This window comes from Oncorhynchus clarkii, chromosome 2 (assembly GCF_045791955.1).
Source record: "Oncorhynchus clarkii lewisi isolate Uvic-CL-2024 chromosome 2, UVic_Ocla_1.0, whole genome shotgun sequence".
NCBI lineage: Eukaryota > Metazoa > Chordata > Actinopteri > Salmoniformes > Salmonidae > Oncorhynchus > Oncorhynchus clarkii.
This window is the reverse complement of record NC_092148.1, coordinates 91,288,137-91,307,079: the sequence shown is the minus strand read 5'-3', so window position 1 is coordinate 91,307,079 and position 18,943 is coordinate 91,288,137. Positions and strand designations below refer to the sequence as shown.

The window sequence follows — 18,943 nt, the reverse complement described above, 5'->3', positions numbered from 1 at the left end:
TTGCTCACCGTTCTTGTGATCATTTTGACCCCACGGGGTGAGATCTTGCGTGGAGCCCCAGATCGAGGGAGATTATCAGTGGTCTTGTATGTCTTCCATATACTAATAATTGCTCCCACAGTTGATTTCTTCAAACCAAGCTGCTTACCTATTGCAGATTCAGTCTTCCCAGCCTGGTGTAGGTCTACAATTTTGTTTCTGGTGTCCTTTGACAGCTCTTTGGTCTTGGCCATAGTGGAGTTTGGAGTGTGACTATTTGAGGTTGTGGACAGGTGTCTTATATACTGATAACAAGTTCAAACAGGTGCCATTAATACAGGTAACGAGTGGAGGACAGAGGAGCCTCTTAAAGAAGAAGTTACAGGTCTGTGAGAGCCAGAAATCTTGCTTGTTTGTAGGTGACCAAATACTTATTTTCCACCATAATTTGCAAATAAATAATTAAAAATCCTACAATGTGATTTTCTGGATTTTTTTTCTCATTTTGTCTGTCATAGTTGAAGTCTACCAATGATGAAAATTACAGACCTCTCATCTTTTTAAGTGGGAGAACTTGCACAATTGGTGGCTGACTAAATACTTTTTTGCCCCACTGTACATACAAAACCATGCTCTTTCCATGACAGACTGACCAGGTGAATCCAGGTGAAAGCTAACCCTAACCCTTATTGATGTCTCTTGTTAAATCCACTTCGATCGGTGTAGATGAAGGGGAGGAGACCGGGTTAAAGAGGAAGGGGAGGAGACCGGGTTAAAGAGGAAGGGGAGGAGACCGGGTTAAAGAAGCAGGGGAGGAGACTGGGTTAAAGAAGCAGGGGAGGAGACCGGGTTAAAGAAGCAGGGGAGGAGACCGGGTTAAAGATGAAGGGGAGGAGACCGGGTTAAAGAGGAAGGGGAGGAGACCGGGTTAAAGATGAAGGGGAGGAGACGCTTTCAACACCTTGTAGAGTCCAGGAATAATAATGACTGGTTATGCCCTGCTATTGTTTTAATTTGGATTTTATTTTTGTACCCAAATATACTTTATTTGAGTCTGTTCTGAGGGCAAAAGGGGGTGCAACTCAATATTAGGACGGTGTTCCTAATGTTTTGTACACTCAGTTTACAGGCCTAAATAGTGATAAAGCAGGATCATTTGCATCTGTTAAATCTACCCTTCAGAATGACTTCGATAGCAACAGTGAATCTATTTAGTTTTGAAGTGGAGACCTTTCGACAATCATTCTCACGATAGCTCATTGGTACCAACAGTCAGTGACAACTATCATAGCTATTTTTCCAGTAGGATGTGCTGCCAAGCCTATTGTTTTCTTTCATCTGATCGTGGATATGACATCGATGATCTGACATTGTTTTAAAGGAACATAGACAAACCTTGCAATGCAAGTTGAACAAAATTTGGTTATCATGACGACATAATATTGTGGTTTGAAATTTCACCCTCGAAACAAGTTAAGACCTTTTTTTTTCTCCAAATCCAATGTATTTCCCCGTTATGCTCTGGGCGCAATTAGCAGATCAACCCATAAATAACATTCAAATACTTCATTTGTTATTCTAAAATGCATTAAAAAAATATTCTTAAAACAGTGATTTTATTAAATTAGGTGGATAAAATAAGACAACTTTAATCTTTAATATTGTTTATATTTCCATTACCAATCCTGAAAATGTGCTGTGAAAAAGAAAAACAAGTGATAATAACCCAGTACAACCTTCTTTCCTAAATACATTTGGTCTGTTTCTCACCTCACTTGATACAAGCCGTGCAAAGTTATGCCAAGGAGACCTAGAGTGATTGTTGCTTCAACTCAGTGGAAGCGATTTATACTGGGTTTCTCAGTGTAGCAGTGCTGCTCTAGGATCAGTTTAGTCTTTTTCTGATCATAATGAATAAGAAGGGGGGGGGCCATCTGATTCTAGATCAGCGTATCTACTCAGACGTTTTGTGAACATAGGCCCAGGATGAAATGGTCAGCGCCGTGTTTACTACTTGACCCTACGGCTATTTATTGAAATGCTACATAACAGATTATTTTCAGCGGCATCATTCCTCCATTAAAATACACAAACAGTTAAGACTATGGTTACATCATATTCATTTCAGCAGTATATGGGCCTCTGTTCACACATTGACTTGTGTGGCTTCAATACTTCCTAGCCTTAAATTACTTTATCGTAACATTTTGTATTATTTTCCTAGAAAATGTAAATAATGTAGGGGGAAGAATGTTCAGGGCGATATTACCCTCCTTACAACTAGAAGTAATCAATCTTTAAACACGGAATTTAGGAATTCACCCCCCCTAAAAAAATATTTGTAGACTATGTGACCATGCAAACCGAGTCCTGAATTTATCTAACATGTTCATCTCAATGATGCTTTTCTCAACTGGTCCTAAACTCCTTGACTTATTTGGACATTTTCTCCTGAGAAATACTATATGATGTCAAGGATCAATATATTCCCAAGTGTAATATGTGATGAGCACCGAACTGACATTTGGAGAACTATAGTCTTTACATAACAATGTACTATTATATTTCAGAATGCCAATAGCCATCCTTTGAGTAAAACAAATATTTAATTTATACTTGAGAAAAATAGTAATAATCTGATTTGCACGGAACACAAAATGTATTTTCCTTCGTCAAACAGTAACAATTAAATTTTGTTTGACAGATCATTTATTTTAAAAGATCAAATTAAATTCATTCTAGGATTGGGGAAAAAAAACAAGTTTGATGCTGGGTTTTCGCATCTCATTATGGGAGGTGAAACATTTTGGTATCCAGAACACAGTCTTATTGGTCAGTCAGTTTCGAGGAATCGTTGAAGGAATTTCTAACGAGGAGAAACAACCTGTTGAAATCAGACGTTCCTCGTCAAACCATTCAACACTTCTTTTCAGAATCGAGTTTGTGTGCGGCTGGCGGCGGGCGACATAAGGGTGGTTATCATTGGATGGCTCTGGGCAGTAGAATAGGTCATAGGTCATGCTCTGAGGGGGCTGGGTGGAGCAGAGCGGAGGGGGAATGGGGACAGACATTGGAACCCTACTAAATGCCACCCTATCCCCTATATAAAGGGTTCTACATAGGGAACAGGGTGTCGTTTGAGACGCAGAAATCGGGTTGGTGTCACGTCACATGAAGTCCTCGTAGTCTTGTGCGTAACCTCCATCGAACTCTCCGTAGTCCGATAGGTCATCCTTCATCTTGGACTTCATCCCTCCGGCAGCAACCACACCTTTCTTTTCCTTCTTCCCTTTATTCAGCTGCTGTTGGAAATAAAGACGGATTCGTTTTGTCTTATGACAGTAATTCATTTTATCATCATGTCCATTAGGGCACGCCTCAGTCTGTTTTCTTCCGTTTGATGCCTAATGAACATGACCCGGACTGAATACCGGTCTAAGTAGACCATGGATACTGGTGATAAATGTCTCTGTATGTAACCATTTTAAAAGCTTGCTTTTGGTTTATTTGTAAATAAAGCATGTCAGTTTTGTCACAGATTTTTTTTTTAAACTTTTTTTTTGTCATTTTGAAAAAGAAAATAATAAAAAACCCACTAACCTTTTCTTGTTTCTGTTTTTCACTTAGTAAGACTGTGGGAGTTGCTGACTTTCTTCAAGTCCTCTACCTCCACTGTAACATAAGAGATGCACAGTTAAAACAGTATTTCATATAATACAGGAACAGCCCCACTGACCGTTGAGATGCATGACCAATAACATCGGTTACTTTTCAAACGGTATATTATTAAATCAATACTTACATGAGAGACAGAGGTCTCAACAAGGACTCTAGGAAGCCGGAATAGTGTATTGAAGTCTCAAAAGGTGATTTCTTGTCTTTTAACAACTTTTCAAACTCTGAACTCATCTTTAGAAGACGGGCTTATGGCATCAATTCCTTTTACGTTGTTGACGACACCTGATTTGAGAAGGAAAAAATGATTTGAGCACCAATGATATGAAGCTTTCCACAGGCAACTGGTGTTGACAATGTCTAAAACTCTTGATACTTAAACCAGACATTTTACAATATAAATCGCAGATTCTCTGTAAAGCTTTCTATGAATCTGTAATACAGTGTCTTGCGAAAGTATTCGGCCCCCTTGAACTTTGCGACCTTTTGCCACATTTCGGGCTTCAAACATAAAGATATAAAACTGTATTTTTTTGTGAAGAATCAACAACAAGTGGGACACAATCAGGCGTGCAAAATTATTCAGCCCCTTTACTTTCAGTGCAGCAAACTCTCTCCAGAAGTTCAGTGAGGATCTCTGAATGATCCAATGTTGACCTAAATGACTAATGATGATAAATACAATCCACCTGTGTGTAATCAAGTCTCCATATAAATGCACCTGCACTGTGATAGTCTCAGAGGTCCGTTAAAAGCGCAGAGAGCATGTGTCTCACTTGTTGTTGATTCTTCACAAAAAAATACAGTTTTATATCTTTATGTTTGAAGCCTGAAATGTGGCAAAAGGTCGCAAAGTTCAAGGGGGCCGAATACTTTTGCAAGGCACTGTTTGTGTAGACTGTCAGCCTTAAATATTTGTCATTCAACATACTTTTGGTAATGTAGTGTATGTGGACACCTGCTTGTCGAACATCTCATTCTAAAATCATGGGCATTTAATATGCAGTTGGTCCTCCCTTTGCTGCTATAACAGCCTCCACTCTTCTGGGAAGGCTTTCCACTAGATGTTGGAACATTGCTGCTATAACAGCCTCCACTCTTCTGGGAAGACTTTCCACTAGATGTTGGAACATTGCTGCTATAACAGCCTCAACTCTTCTGGGAAGGCTTTCCACTAGATGTTGGTACATTGCTGCAGGGGGACTTGATTCCGTTCAGCCACAAGAGCATTAGTGAAGTCGGGCACTGATGTTGGGCGATTAGGCACGCAGTCAGCATTCCAATTCATCCCGAAGGCTTTCGATGGGATTGAGGTCAGGTCTCTGTGCAGTCAAGTTCTAAACACACTGATCGACTAACCATTTCTGCATGGACCTCGCTTTGCACGGGGGTATTCATGCTGAAAGAGCCTTCCCATATATTACCTCAATTATCTCGACACTGGTGCCCCCGCACATTGACTCTGTACCGTAACCTCCACATTGACTCTGTACCGTAACACCCTGTATATAGTCTCCACATTGGCTCTGTACCGTAATACCTTGTATATTGTCTCCACATTGACTCTGTACCGTAACACCCTGTATATAACCTCCACATTGACTCTGTACTGTAATACCCTGTATATAGCCTCCACATTGACTCTGTACCGTAATACCCTGTATATAGCCTCCACATTGACTCTGTACCGTAATACCCTGTATATAGCCTCCACATTGACTCTGTACCGTAATACCCTGTATATAGCCTCCACATTGACTCTGTACCGTAATACCCTGTATATAGCCTCCACATTGACTCTGTACCGTAATACCCTGTATATAGCCTTCACATTGACTCTGTACCGTAATACCCTGTATATAGCCTCCACATTGACTCTGTACCGTAATACCCTGTATATAGCCTCCACATTGACTCTGTACCGTAATACCCTGTATACAGCCTCCACATTGGCTCTGTACCGGTACCACTGTATATAGCCTCCACATTGACTGTACCGTAATACCCTGTATATAGCCCTGCTGTTGTCATTTACTGCTGCGCTTTAATTATTTGTTATTGTTATCTCATACTCTTTTTGTAGGTACTTTCTTAAAACTGCATTGTTGGTTAAGGACTTGTAAACATTTCACTGTAAGGTCTACTACACCTGTTGTATTCAGCATTTCACTGAGGTCTACTACACCTGTTGTATTCAGCATTTCTCTGTGAGGTCTACTACACCTGTTGTATTCAGCATTTCACTGTGAGGTCTACTACACCTGTTGTATTCAGCATTTCACTGTAAGGTCTACTACACCTGTTGTATTCAGCATTTCACTAAGGTCTACTACACCTGTTGTATTCAGCATTTCACTGTGAGGTCTACTACACTATATTGTAATTATTCGCCTACCTCATGCCTTTTGCACACAATGTATATAGACTATTTTTTCCCCCTTTTGTTTCTACTGTGTTATTGACTTGTTTATTGTTTACTCCATGTGTAACTCTGTGTTGTCTGTTCACACTGCTTTGCTTTATCTTGGCCAGGTCGCAGTTGTAAATGAGAACTTGTTCTCAACTAGCCTACCTGGTTAAATAAAGGTTAAATAAAATAAAATAAAAAACACCTGTTGTATTCAGCATTTCACTGTAAGATCTACTACACCTGTTGTATTCAGCATTTCACTGTAAGATCTACTACACCTGTTGTATTCAGCATTTCACTGTAAGGTCTACCTACACCTGTTGTATTCAGCATTACACTGTAAGGTCTACTACACCTGTTGTATTCAGCATTTCACTGTAAGGTCTACCTACACCTGTTGTATTCAGCTTTCACTGTAAGGTCTACTACACCTGTTGTATTCAGCATTTCACTGTAAGGTGAACTGTAACATTTGATTTAGAGGGATACAGGGTGTGTACATTATTAGGCTTTTGCGTCAGGTCAGACCTAAAAAAAAAAAAAATACCTGGTCCAACTGAGGTCCTGTCCTTCTTACCTGGAATCTCTGTTTCTTCTCTGTCATCTCAGTCACTCTGCTGATTAAAGACTGTTCCGCTCCCTGCATCTTCTTCATCTCCTGTTTCAGGTTCCCCTGCAAGACAAAAACACAGTGCCGTCATCCTGCCGTCAATAGAAAACATGCTTTAGCTCTCTGGAACACGTATTTATACTATAACGCGTGTGATATGTTTATTCACCACTAACGATCCTTAGACAACATTAATACTACGGCTCATACAACTGGGATGTGATCAGGTATTTTTGTGGTGTGTTGGTATGTGTGTTTGGTAAACACTCCTCTGTTTCTCACCCTCAGCTCCCTCTCGGCCTCTCTGATGCTGACGCAAGCGTGGTCCCGGTGCGACCCGATCACGGTACACACGGTACAGACACACACACTACACTGACGGCAGTAGATTCGGTTCATCTCCTGGTGTTCCGGGCACCTGATGACAATGTAAGTTATACTTCAGCTTGCTGCCAGTTGTTTAATGATTTGTCATATAATAAATTAAATAAAACAATCGTCAACTTTAAATGAAATGTTGAAACACAAAGTATTTACAGGAATTCAAGACTTTACTGCAAATACCGTCCAAAGTTGTTAGGAATTTCACTTTGTGCAGCTCAGAAAAGGAAATTCAATTGAGATTCTCCCCAAATAAGAGTGAAACGTTACCTCCAGGGTGAGGTGTCCTCCACAGGGGGTACCAGGGTGTGGCTCTGGAAGACAGGGGACTCCAGGTGAGGCCGGAGGTGGTCGGAGCACATGGAGGCTCCACACACCAGGCAGGTCTTCACCGCAGGGAGAGAGCCCTGGCTGGGGCAATAGTGGCAGGGTAGAAAGGTCTCCCTAGAGGTTTGACGAGCCAGGCTGGGGGACAGGTTGGTACGTCCAGGGGACAGGTTGTTGGCAGCACGGGTAGGAGAGGTGGAGGTGCCGATTGGACCAGATCTGTTGGAGATCTCTGGAAGAGGCTCCCGCTCAGCTTCAACAGGCTTCTCCTTCGTAGGGGTGACTAAACGTAAATGGGTTGTTATGGTCGTTTCAGCAGGATTCTTGGCGGGTGTGTACGGATCTCTTGCAGGGGGTGGAGGTGGGTCCAGCTCAACGGTGGTGATTCTTCTTGGCGATGTGTTGGTCATGTGACCTGCTGCTGCTTCAGGTGATTTTCTAGGGTCATTCAGTGGTTCTCTTGTAAGAGGTTCTGTTGCAGCAGGGGGTTCGTCCAGCTCAATGGGTGGGTCTCTCCTAGGGGACCTAGACCTATCACGTGTCAGGTCCGGACCTCTGACGGCGACGGACGCAGTACTAGGCGGTTTGGTTGCTAAGGAGAATGGTGCTGCTGGCACCTCCTCCTCACTGGACAACTCGACGTCAGACGACGTGTTCTGATTGGCTGAAGAGGAGGAAGAGGAAGTGGCGGGTCTCTTACGGTCACCAGACCGTCCCCTGGAGTGGGAGGAAGAGGAGCTGCCAGTGGCTTGTCTCTTGTTGTCGTGAAGATGGCCTCCTGGGACAGGAGAACTGGCTGGTCTCTTCCCTAACAGACGCTTGGATTGAGAGATGGAGGCTCTCTTCCCAAGGGTCCAGCCCGCCAAATTTATCTCAATGACATCCTCTTCATTGGCTCTGCCTTCTATACCCAACACAACATACATAACACAAATAAATTAGTAGTGATTAGGCCTACTTTGGTTACATCAAAAGGACACAAACCTAGCTAAATCTAATTGTATTTGTCACAGCACAGAATACAACAGGTGTAGACTTTAAGCGAAATGCTTGCTTTACAAGCCCTTCCCAATGATGCAGAGTTACAAAATGATGGGAAATATCATAAATATCATATTATTTTAAGATAGAATAAGGTCGATTGATTTTAAGGCAAGTCAATGGACTTCAGTAGACTTTGACCTGTGTCGTTACTCGTGTGCGTCAGTCAATATAGCGTAATATTGTTGTTAATGTTTCTATCATAGCCAAGTCATCACCACCATATTAAAACAATGTGTTAACGATGTGTTATTGTTTTAAACTGTAGGCCTAGTACCATTACACAGGTACATCTTCCCCAGCAGTAGCCTAACTTTGGAAATGTTCGTTCCCATGACTAGTCAGCGAACCTGGGGTGTATTTATTACGTCTTGGAACGGAAACCGTTTACCGTTTATGAACCAAACAGAGCAAACGGAATGAAGCGTGGAGGGACCTATCAGAATTGGTCCAATATTAAATTCTCGTTTTCGTTGCAAAAGGTTTTCCGTTTGAAATAAACGGTTTGTGTTGCAAAACGTTTTGTAACAGACCAAACGTTTTGCAACAGAATCGGCGTAATGAATAAACCCCTGTATCGTTGTCCCCAGCCTAATTGCGCATGGGCAGAAGTGTCTGGTGAATTCGGGAAGTTACCTGTGGCTGAGCTGGTGCGTGTATGTGCAGGCGCTTCATGTCGCCACGGACTTGCGGTAGTGTCTCTCTTGAACCCCACCGGTAATGTCTTGTACTCCTCCTTGCACTCGGGGCAGTAGTATGGACCGGTGGGCGAACCACTCCATAACTCCTGTATACAGCAGTAGCAGAAAATATGTTTGCATCTCAGCGCAGTCGGATTCCGACATATACCGTGGCACAAAGGACACACCGAGGGCTCGCAGTCCGGGGTCGGCAACGACTGACCCATTTTGCCCAGTAAAAAACTATATTTGTTACGTTTTTTTGTCAACAACACGACAGGCTCGAACTCCAGGAAACGAAACCGTAAAATTAGGAGGAGCCAAGTGTTTGAATTACGTCCCCAGTGTAGTCCTGCACACTGCGCCCCACTCTTAAAGGTACAGGAAAACAATGTCTTCTCTGACCCAAATACATGTAGCTCGTTAGGTCGACAGATCAAACTACGCAGAGGTCTGCACTAGTGTCATCATTTGAAGAAAACATACACACGAGGAAAAAGCATGCGTACCTGTTGCCCTACCCGGCAGTTTCAGGATGGCTGTGATTGTAAGGTACCCAAGGGGTTAAAATCATACTGGCCTCTCACCATTTTAACGTCACATGAAATACATTTTGAATGGCTTGTAAACATAGATTGTGGAAGTTAATCTCTGAACATAGGTCTACTCTAACCTTTCAATTATTTCTTCATCTGGTTTACTAAACAATTCCAATACGTGTTCTGTGTTTCATTCATAGTTTAAATTCTCCAAAGTGGCCTGGGCTTCTGGAGCTCAGACGTGCAGTAGTACGTGTAGAAACAGATAGGTCGCGTTTTGAAGTGTCTGTCCTATAGCAGGTCGCGTTTTGAAGTGTCTGTCCTATAGCAGGTCGCGTTTTGAAGTGTCTGTCCTATAGCAGGTCGCGTTTTGAAGTGTCTGTCCTATAGCAGGCCGCGTTTTGAAGTGTCTGTCCTATAGCAGGCCGCGTTTTGAAGTGTCCTATAGCAGGCCACGTTTTGAAGTGTCTGTCCAATAGCAGGCCGCGTTTTGAAGTGTCTGTCCTATAGCAGGCCACGTTTTGAAGTGTCTGTCCTATAGCAGGCCACGTTTTGAAGTGTCTGTCCTATAGCAGGCCACGTTTTGAAGTGTCTGTCCTATAGCAGGCCAGGTTTTGAAGTGTCTGTCCTATAGCAGGCCACGTTTTGAAGTGTCTGTCCTATAGCAGGCCGCGTTTTGAAGTGTGTCCAATAGCAGGCCACGTTTTGAAGTGTCTGTCCAATAGCGGCCTTTTTCCAAACTGGGTCCTGGGGATCCCAAGGGTTGAACGTTTTAGTTTTTTTGCCCCCAGCGCTACACAGCTGACTTAAAATAATAAATTCATCATCAAGCTCTTATTATTTGAATCAGCTGTGGTTTGTGTGGTTCTAGGGGGGGAAAAACTAAATGTTAATCTCCTCCCCAGTCCCACTCGTGCTTAGGTGTTTCTGAGTGTACTGATATATAAAAGTAGGACACATGACATCACGGACACTTTTTTTTTTTTCTAAAACAATTTATATGCAGAGTTGTGTCTATTGTTGCCCTCTTATTGGCTAGAATGGACCCACCCACCCACCATCCTGTCTCAGCCTCCAGTATTTATGCTGCAGTAGTTTATGTGTCGGGGGGCTAGGGTCAGTTTGTTATATCTGGAGTACTTCTCCTGTCCTATTCGGTGTCCTGTGTGAATCTAAGTGTGCGTTCTCTAATTCTCTCCTTCTCTCTTTCTTTCTCTCTCTCGGAGGACCTGAGCCCTAGGACCATGCCCCAGGACTACCTGACATGATGACTCCTTGCTGTCCCCAGTCCACCTGGCCGTGCTGCTGCTCCAGTTTCAATTGTTCTGCCTTATTGTTATTCGACCATGCTGGTCATTTATGAACATTTGAACATCTTGGCCATGTTCTGTTATAATCTCCACCCGGCACAGCCAGAAGAGGACTGGCCATCCCACATATGCTCTCTCTAATTCTCTCTTTCTTTCTCTCTCTCGGAGGACCTGAGCCCTAGGACCATGCCCCAGGAATACCTGACATGATGACTCCTTGCTGTCCCCAGTCCACCTGACTGTGCTGCTGCTCCAGTTTCAACTGTTCTGCCTTATTATTATTCGACCATGCTGGTCATTTATGAACATTTGAACATCTTGGCCATGTTATGTTATAATCTCCACCCGGCACAGCCAGAAGAGGACTGGCCACCCCACATAGCCTGGTTCCTCTCTAGGTTTCTTCCTAGGTTTTGGCCTTTCTAGGGAGTTTTTCCTAGCCACCGTGCTTCTACACCTGCATTGCTTGCTGTTTGGGGTTTTAGGCTGGGTTTCTGTACAGCACTTTGAGATATCAGCTGATGTACGAAGGGCTATATAAATACATTTGATTTGATTTGACCTGATCTTGCCTCCTCCCGACCGCCTTCCATGTTTTAAGACACGTTATTTTAGAGCTGTGACACACTGGTCTGGACAGGAGGCCTTTTGTAAAAAAAGGCAGCATTTGCTCAGAATTGGAGCCGACACATTGGTTGGTTCTCTCAACAACAACAACAACAACAGGACTTTGTGTTAGCCAGACTAACTCATAGGTGAGTCCCATACTGGCATGTTAAGTCAGGGAGCATTAATAAAGTGCTATAATGGCAGAGGGTTTCAACCACACCACCTCTTACAAATTGGATCTGACAGAACATTGTAACGACCCTGGGTTTATAAGCGAGGATATCGACTCTGCCTCCCGAGCATTGCTTTTGCGTCACAGTCGATAGCGCGCTGGACTTCGGGCTAGAAGGTCGAGGGTTCGAGACCTGCTCCCTGCCTGTTTCATTACAATGTGAATGTTCTAAATATAAAACAAGGAAAGAAGACACCCCATGCTGAAATGTACAGAACCTGGTATTCCCAGGCAGTCAGCCGGCCAAGTACTAAACAAGCCCAACCCTGCTTAGCAGCCGAGGTCGGGCGGTTTCAGGCTAGTATGGCCGTAAGCAAAGGAGTAACTCTTTCTACACGATAAAAAGTTGATGAGTCCGTGGAATGGACCTCTTCCAATTCCTCTCTGTTTAACTTTTATTTCACCTTTATTTAACTCGGCAAGTCAGTTAAGAACAAATTCTTATTTACAATGACGGCCTACCAGAAGGTTAAAAGGCCTCCTGCGGGGACGGGGGCTGGGATAAATATAAATCTAGGACAAAACACACATGACAAGAGAGACAACACAACACTACATAAAGAGAGACCAAAGATAACATAGCATGACAGAAACACATGACAACACAGCATGGTAGCAGCACATCATGGCAGAAACACATGACAACACAGCATGGTAGCAGCACAACATGCCAACACAACATGGTAGCAACACAACATGGCAGCACAACATGGTAGCAACACAACATTGCAGCAACACAACATGGTAGCAGCACAAAACAGGGTGCCAACATTGGGCAAATGACAACAGCACAAAGGACAAGAAGGTAGAGACAACAAAACATCACGCAAATTGAAATGTCTTTCAATATTGGCTTTACAGAAATATTTAAATAGAGATTGACAGCTTCTAGTGTAAAAAAAAAAAGCATGTAGAGGTCTAATTTTTATCATAAGTACACTTCAACTGTGAGAAACGGAATCTAAAAAATCCAGAATATCACATTGTATGATTTTGAAGTAATTTGCATTTTATTGCATGACATAAGTATTTGATACATCAGAAAAGCAGAACTTAATATTTGGTACAGAAGCTTTTGTTTGCAATTACAGAGATCATACGTTTCCTGTAGTTCTTGACCAGGTTTGCACACACTGCAGTAGGGATTTTGGCCCACTCCTCCATACAGACTCCTCCACTCCTCCAGATCCTTCAGGTTTCGGGGCTGTCGCTGGGCAATACGGACTTTCAGCTCCCTCCAAAGATTTTCTATTGGGTTCAGGTCTGGAGACTGGCTAGGCCACTCCAGGACCTTGAGATGCTTCTTACGGAGCCGCTCCTTAGTTGCCCTGGCTGTGTGTTTCGGGTCGTTGTCATGCTGGAAGACACAGCCATGACCCATCTTCAATGCTCTTACTGAGGGAAGGAGGTTGTTGGCCAAGATCTCGCGATACATGGCCCAATCCATCCTCCCCTCAATACGGTGCAGTCGTCCTGTCCCCTTTGCAGAAAAGCATCCCCAAAGAATGATGTTTCCACCTCCATGCTTCACGGTTGGGATGATGTTCTTGGGGTTGTACTCATCCTTCTTCATCCAAACACGGCGAGTGGAGTTTAGACCAAAAATATATATTTTTGTCTCATCAGACCACATGACCTTCTCCCATTCCTGCTCTGGATCATCCAGATGGACATTGGCAAACTTCAGACGGGCCTGGACATGCGCTGGCTTGAGCAGGGGGACCTTGCGTGTGCTGCAGGATTTTAATCCATGACTGCATAGTGTGTTACTGATGGTTTTCTTTGAGACTGTGGTCCCAGCTCTGACCAGGTCCTGCCGTGTAGTTTGGGGCTGATCCCTCACTTTCCTCATGATCGTTGATGCCCCACTAGGTGAGATCTTGCATGGAGCCCCAGACCGAGGGTGATTGACCGTCATCTTGAACTTCTTCCATTTTTCTAATAATTGCGCCAACAGTTGTTGCCTTCTCACCAAGCTGCTTGCCTATTGTCCTGTAGCCCATCCCAGCCTTGTGCAGGTCTACAATTTAACCCTGATGTCCTTACACAGCTATCTGGTCTTGGCCATTGTGGAGAGGTTAGAGTCTGTTTGATTGAGTGTGTGGACAGGTGTCTTTTATACAGGTAACGAGTTCAAACAGGTGCAGTTAATACAGGTAATGAGTGGAGAACAGGAGGGCTTCTTAAAGGAAAACTAACAGGTCTGTGAGAGCCGGAATTCTTACTGGTTGGTAGGTGATCAAATACTTATGTCATGCAATAAAATGCAAATGAATTACTTAAAAATCATACAATATGATTTTCTGGATTTTTGTTTTAGATTCTGTCTTTCACAGTTGAAGTGTACTTATGATAAAAAAAATTACAGGCCTCTTCATGCTTTGTAAGTAGGAAAACCAGCAAAATCGTCAGTTTTTCGGATGACTGCCTTGCCTGGTTTACCAATTACTTTGCAGACAGAGTTCAGTGTGTCAAATCGGAGGGCATGCTGTCCGGTCCTCTGGCAGTCTCTATGGGGGTGCCACAGGGTTCAATCCTCGGGCCGACTCTTTTCTCTGTATGATGATCATCATGATGATGATGTTGCTCTTGCTGCGGGCGATTTCCTGATCCACCTCTACGCAGACGACACCATTCTATATACTTCCGGCCCGTCCTTGGACACAGTGCTATCTAACCTCCAAACGAGCTTCAATGCCATACAACACTCCTTCCGTGGCCTCCAACTGCTCTTAAACGCTAGTAAAACCAAATGCATGCTTTTCAACCGTTCGCTGCCTGCACCCGCACGCCTGACCAGCATCACCACCCTGGATGGTTCCGAGCTTGAATATGTGGACATCTATAAGTACCTAGGTGTCTGGTTAGACTGCAAACTCTCCTTCCAGACTCATATCAAACATCTCCAATCGAAAATCAAATCAAGAGTCGGCTTTCTATTCTGCAACAAAGCCTCCTTCACTCACGCCGCCAAACTTACCCTACTAAAACGGACTATCCTACCGATCCTCGACTTTGGCGATGTCATCTACAAAATTGCTTCCAACACTCTACTCAGCAAACTGGATGCAGTTTATCACAGTGCCATCCGTTTTGTCACTAAAGCACCTTATACCACCCACCACTGCGACTTGTATGCTCTAGTCGGCTGGCCCTACATATTCGTCGCCAGACCCACTGGCTCCAGGTCATCTACAAGTCCATGCTAGGTATAGCTCCGCCTTATCTCAGTTCACTGGTCACGATGGCAACACCCATCCGTAGCACGCGCTCCAGTAGGTGTATCTCACTGATCATCCCTAAAGCCAACACCTCATTTGGCCGCCTTTCGTTCCAGTTCTCTGCTGCCTGTGACTGGAACGAATTGCAAAAATCGCTGAAGTTGGAGACTTTTATCTCCCTCACCAACTTCAAACATCTGCTATCTGAGCAGCTAACCGAGCGCTGCAGCTGTACATAGTCTATCGGTAAACAGCCCACCCATTTTTACCGACCTCATCCCCATACTGTTTTTATTTATTTACTTTTCTGCTCTTTTGCACACCAATATCTCTACCTGTACATGACCATCTGATCATTTATCACTCCAGTGTTGTTAATCTGCAAAATTGTAATTATTCGCCTACCTCCTCATGCCTTTTGCACACAATGTATATAGACTCCCCTTTTTTTTCTACTGTGTTACTGACTTGTTAATTGTTTACTCCATGTGTAACTCTGTGTTGTCTGTTCACACTGCTATGCTTTATCTTGGCCAGGTCGCGGGTTGTAAATGAGAACTTGTGCTCAACTAGCCTACCTGGTTAAATAAAGGTGAAATAAAATAAATAAAATTTTTAAAAAAGTGTATCAAATACTTGTTCTCCACACTGTATATCAGATAACATGGACTGCCACTCATACAGGTAAAGACACCAGTACATAACTTACACACATTACAGAGTTCATACTGTATATTGTTATTGTGTATATATTTCCAATCAACCATTTTATTTTTTTAACAACTTTATTACTTAGCTATTTGTGGATATTTTTGTTTAGGAGAGCTTGCAAGTAATCATTTCACTGTACCGTTTACACCCTGTATCCTGTGCACGTGACAAATAAACTTTGATTTGATGATCAACTCACCATTCATATCAGCTGTCATAGTCAATAGAATAGGTGACTGACTTGACCAACACTATCTAGTCATCATTGACATTGACTATTTTCATTTTTGGAAAAATAACGTTCCCGTAGTAAACGGGATATTTTGTCAGGACAAGATGCTAGAATATGCATATAATTGACAGCTTAGGATAGAAAACACTCTAAAGTTTCCAAAACTGTAAAAATATTGTCTGTGAGTAAAACAGAACTGATGTTGCAGGCGAAAGCCTGAGAAAAATCCAATCCGGAAGTGCCTCATGTTTTGAAAGCGCTGCGTTCCAATGCGTCCCTATTGAGCAGTGAATGGGCTATCAACCAGATTACTTTTTCTCCGTATTCACCAAGGTGTCTACAGCATTGTGACGTAGTTTTACGCATTTAGCGGCTACATTGCGCAAGTGGTCACCTGATGCTGCCAGAGTGACTCTCGGGTAAAATACAGAGGTAGCCATTACTCCAATCTGTCCTACTGAAAAACGAATTGTCCCGGTGGATATATTATCGAATAGATATTTGAAAAACACCTTGAGGATTGATTATAAACAACGTTTGCCATGTTTCTGTCGATATTATGGAGCTAATTTGTAATATTTTTCGGCGTTTTCAGTGACCGCAATTGCCGGGCGATTTCTCAGCCAAACATGAAGAAAAAACGGAGCTATTTCTCCTACAAAAATAATATTTTGGGAAAAAAGGAACATTTTATATCTAACTGGGAGTTTCCTTAGTGGAAACATCCGAAGCTCATCAAAGGTAAACGATTTAATTTGATTGCTTTTCTGATTTCCGTGACCAAGTTACCTGCTGCTAGCTGGACAAAATGCTATGCTAGGCTATCGATAAACTTACACAAATGCTTGTCCTATCTTTGGCTGTAAAGCATATTTTGACAATCTGAGATGACCTGGTGATTAACAAAAGGCTAAGCTGTGTCTCAATATATTTCACTTGTGATTTTCATGAATATGAATATTTTCTAGGGAAATTTATGTCCGTTGCGTTATGCTAATTAGTGTCAGTTGATAATTACGCTCCCTCTTGTGGGATGGGGAGTCACTAGTTAACTACCTCAAATGTAATATCCATCATGATTCTAATAAAAGAACCACCCGGTTAACTTGGTCTACTTTTCCTTTACAACGGCAGAGGGTGCACCGTTCCTGGAGGTACTGCAATACCAGGTCGATGCGTGGAGTGGACGGAGCAAGCCCCTATTCCATCTCCCTATTCCAAAAATCCCTTTAATATATGGTCTACATTTTGAAAATCCATTTACTGTTTTGCAACAGCTCTGTGTCTTATGGACTTTGTTCTAAAAACTCGACAACCTTGTTCCAAGAAAAATGCTTGTAGACGATTGAGAAACTGTAATAGGTTGTTTCCGGATTTAAATAGTACAAGAGTACAGTACCATGAGGGACAAAAATGCTGACAGCACCTGGTATTCCCAGGCAGTCTCCCATCCAAGGACTAACCAGGCCTGACCTTGCTTAGCTTCCGAGACCAGGCGTATTGTAATGTGTATATGATGCACGTAAACACTTCACTGTACTGTTTACACCCTGTATCCTGTGCATGTGACGAATAAACGTTGATGTGATGATCAACTCACCATTCATATCAGCTATCATAGTCAATATACAGTGGGGCAAGAAAGTATTTTGTCCGCCACCAATTGTGCAAGTTCTCCCACTTAAAAAGATGAGAGGCCTGTAATTTTCATCACAGGTACACTTCAACTATGACAGACAAAATGAGAGAGAAAAAATCCAGAAAATCACATTGTAGGATTTTTTTAATGAATTTATTTGCAAATTATGGTGGAAAATAAGTGGGAGAACTTGCACAATTGGTGGCTGACTAAATACTTTTTTGCCTCACTGTATCTCTGCAGTTTTCTTTTCTTCTCTTTGCCAAAATTCATCATCAAAATTCATCATCTCTCCCATGTCTTATTCGACTAGTAGTTGGGATTTCTGAAATGTTTATTGCTTGCCAACATTTTACTCCCTCATCTATGTTTAATGTAACACACATGCATCAATTATTCCTTTCGGGTTGCCTATCCTGACGTGACGTTTGTAGTATAGAAAGTATTTGACTCTAGCCACAAAATGAAGTAAATTAGAAGTGGGGGGAGACTTTCTGCCAAAATACTTGGAACCATTTCCCTGTTTGACCGCTAGGTGTTATGGGTATTATGACTCATACTGTGGTACTCTATTGTAGGCTGTGTGTAGCAGTTAGTGGTTATGATATGAAGGTTTGGCTTGGTAAGGTTTTTTTTTCGCCTGGTCAGACAGCTGATGTGTTGTGCACTGAAGTCCACAAGTGAAGGTTAAAGGTGAGAGGAGGAGAGCACGTAGGTGCCAGAAGGAATTATCCCACGATCAAAGGGATCGTGCTGTTTTGAAAATGATCTGTGTTTGCGTGTGATCAGGGGTGTATTCATTCTGTTGAAAAACGTTTCTTAAAGCGAAAGCAAACGGAACCAAACGGGGATAAACATACCTGAATTTGTCCAATGGAAACTCTCATTTGCAAATGTTGGACTAATGATTACACTCTAGATCAGCTAGATGAAGGCAAGATTGAACAAGGCGGTATTGAATGTGTCAATAATGTCTGTCATCTTGATTACTCAAAAGTCTCTCAACCTGTGTTCACCTACGTTGTAAACTTTCATTCATAGGCTAGGTTGTAGCAGCCTCATGATGGGTACAAGGACAGTATCATGTAGTAGCCTAAACCTAACTTTCAGGATGAATCAAACCAGTGTAGTTTTTATTCATCAATATAAAGTATTTTCTGCGTAATGGCAATTTATGTGCATGATATGAAGTTTGCTGTAGTGACCGACTAAGCTTAATTGTAAAAGTATGCCTCAACAGAGCCATGTTTACAAAAGTGTATTATGCTGAGCACACATTTAGTTAGGCAGCCAGGACCATAGGCCGGGACCACTCCGTAGGACGCATTGTCGGTCTAGCTCTCACTG

At 42.7% G+C, this 18,943-nt stretch overlaps 1 protein-coding gene and 1 pseudogene across 1 annotated transcript in view; both read right to left on the bottom strand.

The window, feature by feature from the left end:
- LOC139376309 (nascent polypeptide-associated complex subunit alpha, muscle-specific form-like) overlaps positions 1–9,948 on the bottom strand; it is a 75,287-nt gene extending 65,339 nt beyond the window's left edge. Inside the window, exons 1-6 of the mRNA XM_071118700.1 lie at positions 9,060–9,948; positions 7,326–8,286; positions 6,957–7,092; positions 6,642–6,737; positions 3,782–3,939; positions 3,580–3,651 (exon numbers count right to left, since the gene is read on the bottom strand). Coding sequence (XP_070974801.1) covers positions 3,922–3,939; positions 6,642–6,737; positions 6,957–7,092; positions 7,326–8,286; positions 9,060–9,330 — 1,482 coding nt within the window. The 5' untranslated portion in view covers positions 9,331–9,948 and the 3' untranslated portion in view covers positions 3,580–3,651; positions 3,782–3,921. The remainder of the gene's footprint in view (positions 1–3,579; positions 3,652–3,781; positions 3,940–6,641; positions 6,738–6,956; positions 7,093–7,325; positions 8,287–9,059) is intronic.
- Positions 9,949–17,089: 7,141 nt separating this feature from the next.
- Positions 17,090–17,303, bottom strand: LOC139383862 (U2 spliceosomal RNA; annotated as a pseudogene).
- Positions 17,304–18,943: the final 1,640 nt, after the last annotated feature.